At 23.1% G+C, this 13,780-nt stretch overlaps 1 protein-coding gene across 5 annotated transcripts in view; it reads right to left on the reverse strand.

Moving 5' to 3' along the window:
- Nucleotides 1–13,780, reverse strand: part of LOC122507011 (pikachurin) — a 165,321-nt gene that overhangs the window by 27,020 nt on the left and 124,521 nt on the right. For all 5 annotated transcript variants that reach the window (XM_043619488.1, XM_043619486.1, XM_043619487.1 and 2 more), the window contains 2 exons: nt 8,817–9,003; nt 743–882 (listed from right to left, as the gene is read on the reverse strand). In XM_043619488.1, coding sequence (XP_043475423.1) covers nt 743–882; nt 8,817–9,003 — 327 coding nt within the window. The remainder of the gene's footprint in view (nt 1–742; nt 883–8,816; nt 9,004–13,780) is intronic.

Genomic DNA, 13,780 nt, shown 5'->3' on the forward strand with positions numbered 1-13,780 from the left:
ATCAACGTTATACTGAATAGAGACAAAAACCTCAAGAATTTTTTTTTTATTTTATAAAAATGCTGCGAGTAATTTTCCGGCTATAACAATAGCGTTTTTTTGCAAGTGACGAAGAATGATGGAAAAAAAAGTGAATTCAAATATTTTACGTACCCGAGATTTATTATTTTTTTTTTTTGTTCATGTCGTTACCAGGTGAATAAAAATCTTCGTTACAAGTTATAAAACTTGATTATAAAAATAAATCGCGTAATTAAAAACTGCAATTTAACTTAAAATTACTTTCACGCGTTAAAATTGTTTTTGGTTGGACGATAAAATTTCGATTTGTAGAAAAAGGGAATTGTTATGTTATTCCACTTTTTTTTTAGTAATGTTATTTATTTTATTTTTTTTTTAAACGAAGAATTAATTTGTTTTAATTATTTTTTTATTTCAATTTATTTTATTTAATTTAAATTTAATTATTTTAATTTAATTAGTTTAAATTTAATTATTTTAATTTAATTAATTTAATTTAATTAATTAAATTTAATTTTAATTATGAATCAATTAAAAAAATTCAATTAAATAATTAAAGAAAAATAACAAAATTGTTATCTTGATTTTTTTTTATATAATTTTTTTACTAATATCAATTTTTTTTGTATAAATTTACCTTTTTGGGTTATTTTATGTCAATGAGGCGAATGTGGATTTTTTTTTTCTTTTTTTATAGTGAAAATTATAAATGTTCACTTACTTGTAAATCCACTCTTGTTTCGCAAAGATCGCCAGTATATCCTAGAGGACAAAGACAGACAGCAGTATCACCACCAGTAGTCAGACATTTTCCACCATGTGAACATGGAACTTTGCTGCACCTGTCCGCCGTACATTCCTCTATAAAAAAGCAGAATAAATCATAAAAATATTATTTATAAACAAAACAAAAAAAATTTTTTTAAATTACAAAATACAAAAGTATACCAAGAAATAACATATTAGAATCTAAATAAATTAATTTTAATAAAAACATTTAATAATAAAATTTTTCAAAAATTTTAATTGTAAATGAAGATAAATTTTTTTTAAATTATAATAAGTCGTAAAAAAGTAATTGAAAATAATTGAATTTAAAAAAATTCATTTACATTAAATTTACTTTTAAAGATTTTTCATTAAAATTTGTGAGAATTCAATTATTTTTCAAAAATTTGCAATTAAAATTCTTCAAAAGTTGATCTTCGAAAATTTTAATAAAATACTTGAAAAAAATAAATTATTTTCAAATCAATTTTACAAAATTTCAATTACTCAAAAATTGTCTTTAAATTTCGAAAATTTAATTAGAAAAATTATTCAAAAGTAAAATTTGAAAGATTTGTCTAGTTAATTTTCACACGTTATAAAAATCAAAATAAATTGCAATTTTATACTAAAAAAATAATTTAATTCTTGGCAAGATTTTTATTAAAATACTTAAAAATAATTGAATTGTTTTTAAGAATTTATTTCAATTTTCTTTGAAAATAGTGGAGTTTTTCTTAATAATTTTTAATGAAAAATTTTTAAGATATTGAATTTTATGAAGAATTCAATTATTTTCAATAATTGTTATAAAATTCTTTGCAAAATGTCAATTTATAAATTAAAATATTTTCGTAAAATAATTCAATTACTTTTATATAAATAATAAAATCCTTATCAGAATTTCAATTATTTTTAATTCCATTTTTAAATGATTTCTTCAAACATTCCAATTACATCAAAAATTCACTTATTTTTTTTTAATTTTATACAAAAAATCAATTATTTGCAAAAATAATAATTTTTTTGGCAGGGATTCAATTATTTTAAAAAGCTTTAATAAAATTCTATTTAAGAATTCAATTATTTTCAGAAATAATTATTTCTAAAAATAATTGAATTTTAGCAAAATTTTTATTAAAATTCTTTAAAATAATTGAATTCTTGTCAAGAATTTTACAATTTATAAAAATAATTGAATTGTTTCGAAGAATTTTTTATTAAAATTGCTGAAAACACTTGAAAATAATCAAAATTAAATAATATTATTAAAAATAATTGAATTCTTTCGAGAAATTTGATTAAAATTGTATTGAAAATAATTGAATTGCTCCGAAGAAATTTTTGTGATTTATGAATATAATTGAATTCCTTTGAAGGATTTTATTATTTATGAAAATATTTTAATTCTTGCGATAAATTTTCTTTTTTATAAAAATAATTGACATTTTTTTTTGAGAATTTTTTAATTTATAAAAATAATTGAATTGTTTCGAAGAATTTTATCTGAATTTTTGAAGATAATTGATTTTTTTAAGGAATTTTATTAAAATTTTTGAAAATAATGATTTTTTTAAAAGAATTTCATCTCAAAATTGTTTAAAATTATTGAATTTATGTTAAAATTCTTGAAAATATTATTTTTCAATTATTAATTTTTCAATTATTTTTGAAAAATTTTGATTCAGTACATAATAAGCTTGATTCAATATAAAAATTATGTTCAATTTAATTATAAAATAATGCATAACTCTAACATTTTTCTTTTGGTTCGCTACATATTTTTAAATTAAAAAGAAAAAATAATAATTTCTCCCTGATCCAATATAATAAATTGATGATTCAAATTAATCTAAGTAATTAAAAAACAAATTTAAAAACCCGAGAAGCAATTTCACTCGTCAGCACTTAACACAAATTGAATATGTGACTGCGATCTCAGAGGTTTAAATAATAAATATTTTTTTTTTACTTACAGCAAAAAAAAAAAAAAAAAAAATGAAGGAAGAAGAGGAAAATTGTATTTTTAATCCTCTCGCGAATTACGAAATGATATATTGAAACGAGGTTGGAATGCACATTGAAATATCGCATTATTTTCAGCGAGCGAGAAATGGCAAAAAAAAAAAAAAAAAAAATGAAGGAGAAAAAAAATGTGGAAACGTATATTTGAGGAAAAGAAAAACAATTTAACGGGCCAGTCATTTCTTCCGGATGCGAAAGAGGTCGTTATGTGCCAGTTGAGTGGGCTCTGGGGTTGAAAATAAAGTCCAAATTTCATTGGCACATACAACTTGCGGGCTATATACGAAAAGCTCTCTTTCGCCTGCTTCTACAGATGGTAGAGGCAGGGGGGGGGCAGAAGGAAAAAAGAAGAGGGGGAGGGGGGTGGTGTGTTTGAAGTGAAAAAGAAAAGCGTTGGAAAGAGTGTGCGGCCCACGAGTTTGTGGCGATTAAAATAGTTTTCCTGTAAATTCAACGAAAGTGCGAAGTAATTGTATAATAAAAAGAAAAAGAAAAGGAGAAAAAAAGAAAGAAAGAAATAAGTAATAAAAAAAACTGCCTCAGAGAGACTTTTTAAATTCTCAACAACCTTGTCGTTTTCATTACTAATTTTTTAAAACTGTTGAAAAAAAATTTTTTTTTCATCTCTACACACTTTATTTCGATAAAAATTCTCTGGGAAATTATATTTTTCACATCTTCAGTTGTAATTTTAATTTATAATTTTTTTTTTACTGGAAAATAAATATAAACAATAAGTGATTACTGATAGTAATCGAAACTCCACCTGCGAACGTCAAGGTCACCGTTAGATGGCAGTTCAATTGATAAAATCTGATTCCTCGCCCTCTAGTGGCGGCCTTGACGTTCTCAAGTGGAGAATTTTATTTTATAATTTTTTTTAATTTGTAATTTTTATAATTTCAATAATTAATAATTATAAATTATGAATTATAAATAATAAATAATAAATAATAAATAATAAATAATAAATAATAAATAATAAATAATAAATAATAAATAATAAATAATAAATAATAAATAATAAATAATAAATAATAAATAATTTAAAATTTAAAATTTAAAATGCAACGTAAAATCAGAAATAGCAATAAATTGATTTTTTCCTTTCGTGTAGTAAATTTTTTTTACGTTTTGTGTTATAGAATTACGTTACAAAGAGAATGTGAAGAATTTTTTTTTTGTTATCAAAAGTGTGGCTTCCTATTGTCCAACCAACCGAGAACGAATCTTTACAAACTGCATCTCAAAGGGGTCACACTACCGGAAAGGTCTTCATCTCGATATGTCCCCGATATGGCAAGTCGATGTTTTCAAATCGTTTTGCCACACAAACACCGATTTGCCATCTCCCTGTCTCCTATCTCTCTCATTTTCTCTCCTTCAACCCTTTTTAAATTGTTCATTATTTGTTTATAATTTTATTTTAATTGAAAATCGAAAATTTTTAATTAAAATAAAATTATAAAATATAATTAAATTTATTTTTTATGAACATTTTTTTTTATTTGGGAATTTTAAATTAATTCAAAATATTAATAGCTTTTCGAATTATAATTATCGTACATATTAATTTCCTCATTAATATTATTATTATTATTATTATTATTATTATTTTTCATTTTATTTATTATTTTTAACATGGCAAAAATGTTGTAAAACAGAAAGAGAAAAAAAAAGAAATTTTCAATTTCAATTGGACCGAAAAATATGTTTATTTCGATTATAAATTTAATATTCCGATTATTATATTAACTCATTATTAAAAAAAATATCCACGAGACGATATAATGAAAACAAAATAGTGATAACGAAATACGATTATTTATTTTTTTAATGGAATTAAAAGCATATATATACGTAAGTGAACAAAGTAAATAATTAGAGGAAATATAAATTAATGAAAAATATAAATGAAGAGTAATAAACAAAATTAAAAAAAAAAAAAAACGATAGAAAGAAAGCAAAATAAAGTATTAATATTTGATTGAATAGAAATTCTTCAATCCACAAGGAACATAGATTTATAATTATCATCTTTAAATTCAATTATTTTCAATAAAAATGAAAGAGAATTCAACACAGACATTCAATTATTGGCAAAAATTTTTAAAGAATTCTTTGTTTATTCTATTGTCATATGGAATTTTTTTTCTGTTTGAAATAAAATTAAAATTTTCCAAGTCAAAATTTACTATTAAATTGATCATTATTTTTTTTTTAAGAAAATAGAGTAAAGAAAATTTTTTTTCATAATTTTGATAATATTTTTTTGCAAAAATGAAAAATTTCATATTTCTTTACATAAATTAAAAGATATATTTAATTTTATTACCAAAACAAAAGGCAAAACTACGCTAACTGGCGTGGCAATTATAAGTTTATTTTGAACCCAATTTAAATTAATTGAAGTTAAAAGGTTGCCAGGTTTAATGACTTTGCGATCGAAACGAGGAAAATATAAATCAAAAGTTTAAAACTTTCAAGTCTGGGAAAATCTTTAAGTTGACATCGCTTCTAAACTTAACTGTCTTCGTGGAAATGAAAATAAATAAGGGAAAAAAACAAGTTAAAAAAAATAATAAACGAGTAAAAAGGGATTTAAAAAAAATGAAAATGAAGATAAATAGTGAAATAATTAATTCGTTAATAATTAATAATTAATAATATTTAATAATAATTTAGATTTTAAATAAAATTACAACGATAATTAAAAAGAAAGTAAACAATAAAATAGCGAATAAATAAAAAGTAAATTTAATAATTTTTCTTTTTAAATATTTTCAAATTTAAAATTATGGTATGAAAAATCATTTAATTCTTGCAAAGAATTTTATCGAAAAATTTGAAAATAATTAAATACCTAACTAAATACAGTAATAAATAATAAGGCAACAATTAGTTATAATACTGAATAACTTATTAGAATGATAAATTATTTAATTTAATTAATTAATTAATTAATTAATTAATTAATTAGCTAATTAATTAATTAATTGATAATAACTAATTATATTAAAAACAATAGAAAATAAATGTTTGATAACATCTAAATTGCGGGAATTATTGCAAAATTGTGTTTTTTGGATTAATAATGATAATAATTGTTAATTCTCTTGTTCTTGCTATGTTTTTAGTATTATTCTCACTGAGCTTATTACACTTACTGATAATGGCAAAGTTACATACTTCCACAATACTGACAAATTTCATGATTTTCATGGAACATGAAAATAGCACCATAAGTGCGCTATCACATTTGAAAACAAGATAATTCCATTGCCGCTATTATCATTTTGCAATATGAATTATGTTGACAGCATTTTAAACCACAATTCCACTTTTCAGACCAATTCACAATTATAAACTGATATCAATTCTTTTTTTTTCTTCTCTTAACGCATACATTTAAAAATAATCATAATAATAGTAAGCCGATATATATTATTTTTAGAATCATCCTTTTGAGTTATAAATTTATTCACTCGAGAATTTATAAATGTAAAAATTATTAATTTAAAAATAGACTTCGCACTCGATAATTAATTTTAAAAAAGTAGCTTTCAAACTAAAAAAAAGCAGTAAAAAAGTAGCTATCGAAAAATTCAACTCGACGAGAAAAAAACTCGTTTTAGAAACTTTACAAAACTGACAAAAATTACATTCTATCTTTTATTTTCCCAACTTTTTCCCAATTTTCATCAAAAATATTATTACTTCTTTCTTATCCTGATGCTAATAAATTGAATTCCTGCAACGAATTTTATTATTCATAAAAGAATTTAAATATTTATCAAAATAATTTAATTCTTGTGAAGAATTTTATAAAAACTTTTAAATAATTCATTTCTTTCGACTAATTTTATGCAAATTCTAATTTGAATAATTAAATTCCTGAGAAATCATTATTATTCATGAAAAGAGTTGAATTTTTACGAAAATTTCCACAAATTTTTTTCTTAAATAATTGAATTCTGTTTGTAAATTTTATGAAAATAAAAGATATTGAAAATCATTGAATTGCGAAAAGGTTTTAAAAATAATTAAATTTTACAAAGAATTCTATTAAAATTTTTGAGAATAATTGAATGCCTGTGTGGCATTTTATTAATTTTTTTTAAAATAATTGAATTCCTAAAGAGCATTTTATTATTTATGAAAATAATAAAAAATTCAATTATTGCAAACAATTTTATTACAATTTTTTTAAATAATTGAATTTCCCAGAAGAAATCTAATACTTTTAAAAACAATTGAATTCTTGTGATGAATATTGTAATTTATGAAAATAATTGAATTTTGCAAACAATTTAATTAAAATGCCTTAAAATAATTGAATTCTTTGGAAGAATTTTATTAAAATCTAAAAGAATAATTTAATTATTTCAAAAAAAAATTTAATTAAAATTCTATTCAAAATAATTGATTTTTTTAAAACAATTTTATTAAAATTTTTGAAAATAATTTAATTCTTGTGCGAAATTCTAATATTTTTGTAAATAATTAAATTCTTCCAAAGAATTTAAAAAAAAACATTTTTTTAAATAATTAATTTTTTCGAGAAATTGAAATTAAATTTTTTTTAGCAATTCCTGTAAAACTGTATTAAAAATAATTGAAATCCTGCGATGAATTTTATTATTTATGTAAGAAAATAATTGAATTCTTGCGAACGATTTTATTAGAATTTTTTTAAATAATTGAATTTTTGTGACGAATATTGTTATTTATGAAAATAATCGAATTTTGCAAAGAATTTTATTAAAATTCCTCAAAATAATTGAATTTTCGGGAATAATTTTTTTTATTTATTGAATAATTGAATTCTTTTAAAGAATTATTTATGATGTAAATAATTGAATTCTTGGGAAGGATTTTATTAAAATCTAAAAGAATAATTGAATTATTTCAAAAAAATTCAATTTAAATTGTATTTTAAATAATTGATTCCTTTCAAACAATTTTATTAAAATTTTTAAAAATAATTGAATTTCTGTGAAAAATTCTAATATTTTTGTGAATAATTCGATTATTTCAAAGAATTTTAAAAAAACTGAAATTTCATTAAAAAATAATTGAAATCCTGCGATAAATTTTATTATTTATGAAAATAATTGAATAGTTGATATGAATTTTATTAAAACTGTCAAAAATAATTGAATCCCTGAGAATAATTTTATTATTTATGAAAATAATTGAATTGTTGATAAAAATTTTATTAAAATGTTTAGAAAAAATTGATTTTTTGTAAAAAATTTTGTTATTTTTCAAAATAATTGAATTTATCTTAAGAATTTTATAAACATTGTTTTAAATAATTAATTTTTCGGAAATATAATAAATATTATTGAGAATTTTATTTTAAATAATTGAATTCTTGTGGAAAACTTTATTTGTGAAAATAATTGAATGTTTAGATTAATTAATTAAAAATAATTGAAATTCTTCGATGAGTTTTATTATTTATGAAAATAATTGAATTTTTGGTTAGAATTTTATCAAAAAATTTTTAATAAAATTGAATTTCCATGAAAAATGTTATTATTAGTGAAAGTATTTGAATTATTGTGAAGAAATGTATAAAAATTTTGTTAAATAATTTATTGTATCGAAATTTTTTTTCAAAATGCTATTCTAAATTAATTGAATTTCTGTAGAAATTTTATTATTTAGAAAAATAATTGAATATTGGATGAATTTTATCAATTTTTTTTTTCTAATAAATTTCTACTGGCAAAAATATTCTTCTGTTCGAACTTGTAGACAAAATGAAAAAAATAGAATAAAAACCTCTTCTTTCTCTATAATTAAAAAAAAATAAAAGAAAACGGAAATGATAATTTTTTAATAAATTTCAACCCATCAGAAAAATGTCAGACAGACAGAGAGAGAGAGAAAAAGAGAGAAATATCGAAACAGAGCGAGAGAAAGAGAGAGAGAGAGAATAGAGTGAATTGGAAATGTTGAATGATTTATTCCAGTGAAATGATCGATATACTAACCGACGTCAAAGCCATTTGCAGCATCTCCCCGAGGGGCGAGTGGGAAACGATAACGATGTTCGTTGGCCTCCAGGTGTCGGATGCAACCTCTGAAGCCATTTCTGACCGGAAGTCTCTCCAGACCAGTTGTGTTTCCTGGACCACCGACGAAAAGCGGTTCTCTGAATGTTATTCTCGAAAATAGTCCCTGTAATCAGAAACACAAACATAACTTTATAAATTATTTGCAATTTTCAAAAAAAAAAAAAAGTTCAACCTTAAAATATTTTTAATGAAAAAAATTATTTTTATAATTATTACAAATAATTATAATTAATTATAAATTAATCCACTATAATCCATGTGGGTTTTCGAAAAACTTCCATAAGTGATTGCCGGGAAAAATTTTGTATTTTTCCCCAGAAAGTTTTTTAATAAACTATCAGCTATGATTAATTAACGAATGACTTTTCACTGAATTAAAATTTTTTTTTAGAGAATTGATATTTCGATTGTGATTATTACCGAAAATGTTGAGATTAGACTGTTAATGCACAGCGTATCGATATTCTCTTTCCAATTAAATATACGGAGAAGTAATAAATGCTAATTGGCCAGTTAATTAAATTAATTAAATTCATTAATAATAGAGACGACTGTATTTAATAAAATTCAATGTAATTTTTCTAATAAAGAAATGTTATTAAATTTAATATCGACCAGTGAGACTTTATATTGTATAATTAATTATTACAATTATTATTAATTATTATAATTGAGTTATAATGAAATTATATAAATGTTTACATTACCGATTAAATTGATTTTGTTTTTCCAATGAAATTATTATTATTAAATCTCAAGTAATAACAATGACTATAATTGAATATTGAAAGCGACTTGTGTGTCAGTTTTATATCCTTTAAGTAGTGAAGATGATGGGAGACTAAAGGATTGGCTGAAGGTTTGTTTATAGGGAAAATGCGATCACCAATTCAATGCGATTAGAGTTTCGTAGTTTGACCGCACAAGCCTTCAAACTCAGTAGTCAGTTAACTATTTTGACGTCAACATATCCACTGTCTATGACTTCAGTAACTCAGTAGTTTTAGTTTTAACTCCTCTGGATTTAGAGTGTTTGTTTACGTAAAACTTTTCGTTTTTCCTTTTAATCCAATTCGGTGTTATTTTAATTGAAATTGGATTGACACGATTTTCAAACTTGCAATCTTCAAACTTTATTTTATTTTTTTTTCATTTTTACGTCAACCGCGCTTTGATTTTGTATAAAACTTTTATGAAAAATTCTGTTTTTTTTTTCACAAAAATTTGTTTTTTAAATTCTGTATTAATAAAGTTATCTGTGATTGAGAGGCAATTTTTTCTTTTTAATTAATTTAAATAATATTAGTAATTAATAATATTTTAAAATAATAATATACCTATTAATAATAAATAATATTAACAAAGTAATAATTCTAATAATTAATTGAATTCTTCGCAAGAATTCAATTATTTTTACAAGTAGTAAAATTTCTCAAAAAAATTCAATTATTTAAAAAAAATGTAATAAAATTCGTTGCAAGAATTCAATTATTTTCATAAATAATAAATCGATTATTCTGTAATTCATTTTTAAATCAATTTTTATTTGAAAAATCTAGAAGAATTCAATTATTTAAAGTAAAAATTAAATAATTTATTAAATAATTGAATTCTCATAAAAAATTTTATCAACAAATTTTTAAATAATTGAATTCTTTTGACAAATTTTTAAAAAAATTTTAAGAATAATTACATTTTTCGAGGAATTTGATTAAAATATTGTATCAAAAATAATTAAAATCCTGCGATGAGTTTTTTTATTTTTTGTGAAAATAATTAAAATTTTCCCAAGAATTTTATTAAAATTTTTCTAAAATAATTGAATTTCGGAGAAGAATTTTATTATTTATAAAGATATTTGAAATTTTGACAATTTTTTTTAACTTTTGAACATAATTGAAATTCTGCGAAGAATTTTATTACTTTTAAAAATAATTTAATTTTTGCAACGAATTCTATTCAAATTTATAAAAATAATTGAATTTTGGTAAAGAATTTTATTATTTATATAAAACAATTGAATTTCAGTGAAGAATTTAATTATTTAAAAAAAATAATTGAATTCTTGAAAAGAACTTTGTTAAATTTTTTTTAAATAATTGAATTTTTGCGATGAAATTTATAAAAATCTTTTTAAGTAATTGATATTTTTCTAAAAATTTTATAAAATTTTGGATTTTAAATAATTGAATTTCTGTGAAAATTTTATTATTTATGAAAATAATTGACTTATTTCAAAGAAATTTATCAAAAATTTTGTAAAAAATTGAATTCCAGTGAATAATTCAATAATTAAAATTAGAAATTTTTTTTATAGATTCAAATTTAGAGCTAGTACATTTACTTTTAAAAATGAAAAAATATAAAATTAAAAAAGTCGGATAAAAAAAATCTGAGAGAATCGAATGAGAAACAATATTTTTCTTCGCGTTCCAAAATGCCTCCGAAGAGAACTTTTTAAAAAAAAATTCCAAAAGGTTTTAGAAAATTCTCGAAAAAGTTTCTAAAAACTTTTCAAAAGGAGTCTAAGAAAGAATTTAGAAGTTGTCGAATGTCTCTTTACAGGAGTTTTACAATTTCTTTTTGTGCTTCTAAATAAATCTTCAAGTGCTTTCTAAAGTTTTTTCCCTTTTTTGCTATATTAATATAGATGATAATATGTTTGAAATTGAAAATTTTAAATTGAAATCCAGTTTTAATTTAGTTTAAATCTTTAAATTTAAATTAAAACTACATGATTTACAAAAATTTACCGTTAACACTTATTGACTTAACGCCAGTAGTAGTTTCAATTTTTTTTAGCACTTACTGAACAACTGTAAGTAAAGAAGTAAAGAAATATAAACTGAATCAGCACTTATTGTCTTACCGTCAGTAGTAGTTTTCATTTTTAGCACTTACCGTAGAAATATTAATTTATTTATATTGAGTAAAGTCCTAAGAAAATGGAAACTACATCTGATGGTAAGTGAACAAGTGCTGATACGGTAAGTGCAGACAGTAAGTGACCAAAAAATAGAAACTTAGTTGACGGTATGTTTCACCTGTTCTATTACTCTCACAATCCCAATGAATAAAAAATTAACATACAAGTCGTCAAAAATCTTAAACTTCAAAATATATTTTCCACAATTTAAAAATTCTGTAGACGGTAAATATGTACTGGGCAAAGCAGAAGCTTACTCTAACGGTAAGTGCTACTTTTAAATAAGTGCAACTCCACTTATTCAAATTTAGTCACTTAATCAATACTGTTTTTAAAAATTTCCACTACTTAAAAAAATACCGTCGACGGTAAGTGAAACAAGTGACAATAAATTCTAAAAGATACCTAATATTAGAGGAAATGGAAATACATAACAAAACACAGATTCACAATTTAATTTCGATTAATATTCGATTTATCAAAATGGATCTCTTGCAGTAAATTAAAACGTCAATATCAATTCAACTTCTATCGATTTGGTACATATAGAAATATATGAAAAATGCACTATTTCTGATTCTTGTTAGACTCGGCTGTCAATTTGATTTTGCATGGATAATCACGAGTTCTGACATTTTTGAAAGCTATAAATTTATTTCTTGCTGAAGATGCCAAGTACGTTTCCGGCCAGAGGAGAACCTACTCTTACTTATGAGAAATACTGTGTGTACATGTGTGCACGAGTATATTTTTGAAGATGTGTGCGGAAAATAGGGATGATATCGTCGCTATTGATCGCAGGAGTCTCGAATCACTTTTCCCTCTCTCTCTCTCTCTCTCTCTCTCTCTCTCTCTCTCTCTCTCTCTCTCTCTCTCTCTCTCTCTCTCTCTCTCTCTCTCTTACTCTCTTGCGTGATACGGTGGGCAAAACCAAGTCCCAGACATAGACTCGAGACACACACTTTTTCATCAACTATACGTTGTGTCTATGTAGAGTTTGTTTTTTCTTCTTCGCAAGCACACTGGTGTAAGGGAACGCAGACACGCGCCGTGGATTTATTTCGCGACCCTCCGGATTATAGAAAGAAACCCAGGTAAAGCCATGAAAGGCACTCGAATTCATCGTGCCGATTTCCCGGCAACGAAAACGACATCTTGTAAATTTGCATTGGTACTTGCCAAAGGAGAGGCATTTTTTTACAGTGGGACGTGGAAAATTGGAGCTACCCTCTATCGACGACGGTAGCTTCAAAGTCATTTTATACTCTACACGGAAAAACCTTTAAGCAGTCTGCTCACCCGAAACTTATGCGTCAGCGCCACCACTAAACTTGTTCATCTGCACTCCCAAACTGGGTGACCAACGTACCCAGTTGTAATTTTCTAAACTTTTTGGGAAGTTTGTCTATCGAAAACGGTAATGCTACGCACCCAGTGGCGGGCGATCAGACTTTCCATGCAGTGAGAAGCGAAATTTTGTGACAGTGGGAAGACAGACTTCTCAAAGGTTTTTCCGTGTACTGTGTAAAAGGTAGAATTTCAATGGAGAAAATGTAATTTATCATTTCTCAACAACCAGTGTAAATAAAAATTACATTGAAACAATGCGATAAATATTCGGAGTATTCTATTATATAGTCATTTACCAACTACAAATAAAGAATAATAGAAAATTTTTCTTTAATCAAATTACTATTTTCGAAACGGTAAGTGCAGACGTAGGAACTTACCGTTTAGTCAGGGGAAGTGTTTTAAAACAAAAAATCGACAGCAATTGCTACTAAATGAAAAGAGCATTACGAATTTAATGTATTTTAACTCATTAGGCGACGGTAAGTGCCGGCAAAAGTAATTAATTTTTGAATCACGGTAAGTGTTTCAAAAGAACAAGACAACAATTGTAAGTGTTACCAAATAGAAAAGTACATATTAAGAATTGTTCTTATTCAAAGTT

Source organism: Leptopilina heterotoma, unplaced genomic scaffold, assembly GCF_015476425.1.
Source record: "Leptopilina heterotoma isolate Lh14 unplaced genomic scaffold, ASM1547642v1 Lhet_44, whole genome shotgun sequence".
NCBI classification, from domain to species: Eukaryota; Metazoa; Arthropoda; class Insecta; order Hymenoptera; family Figitidae; genus Leptopilina; species Leptopilina heterotoma.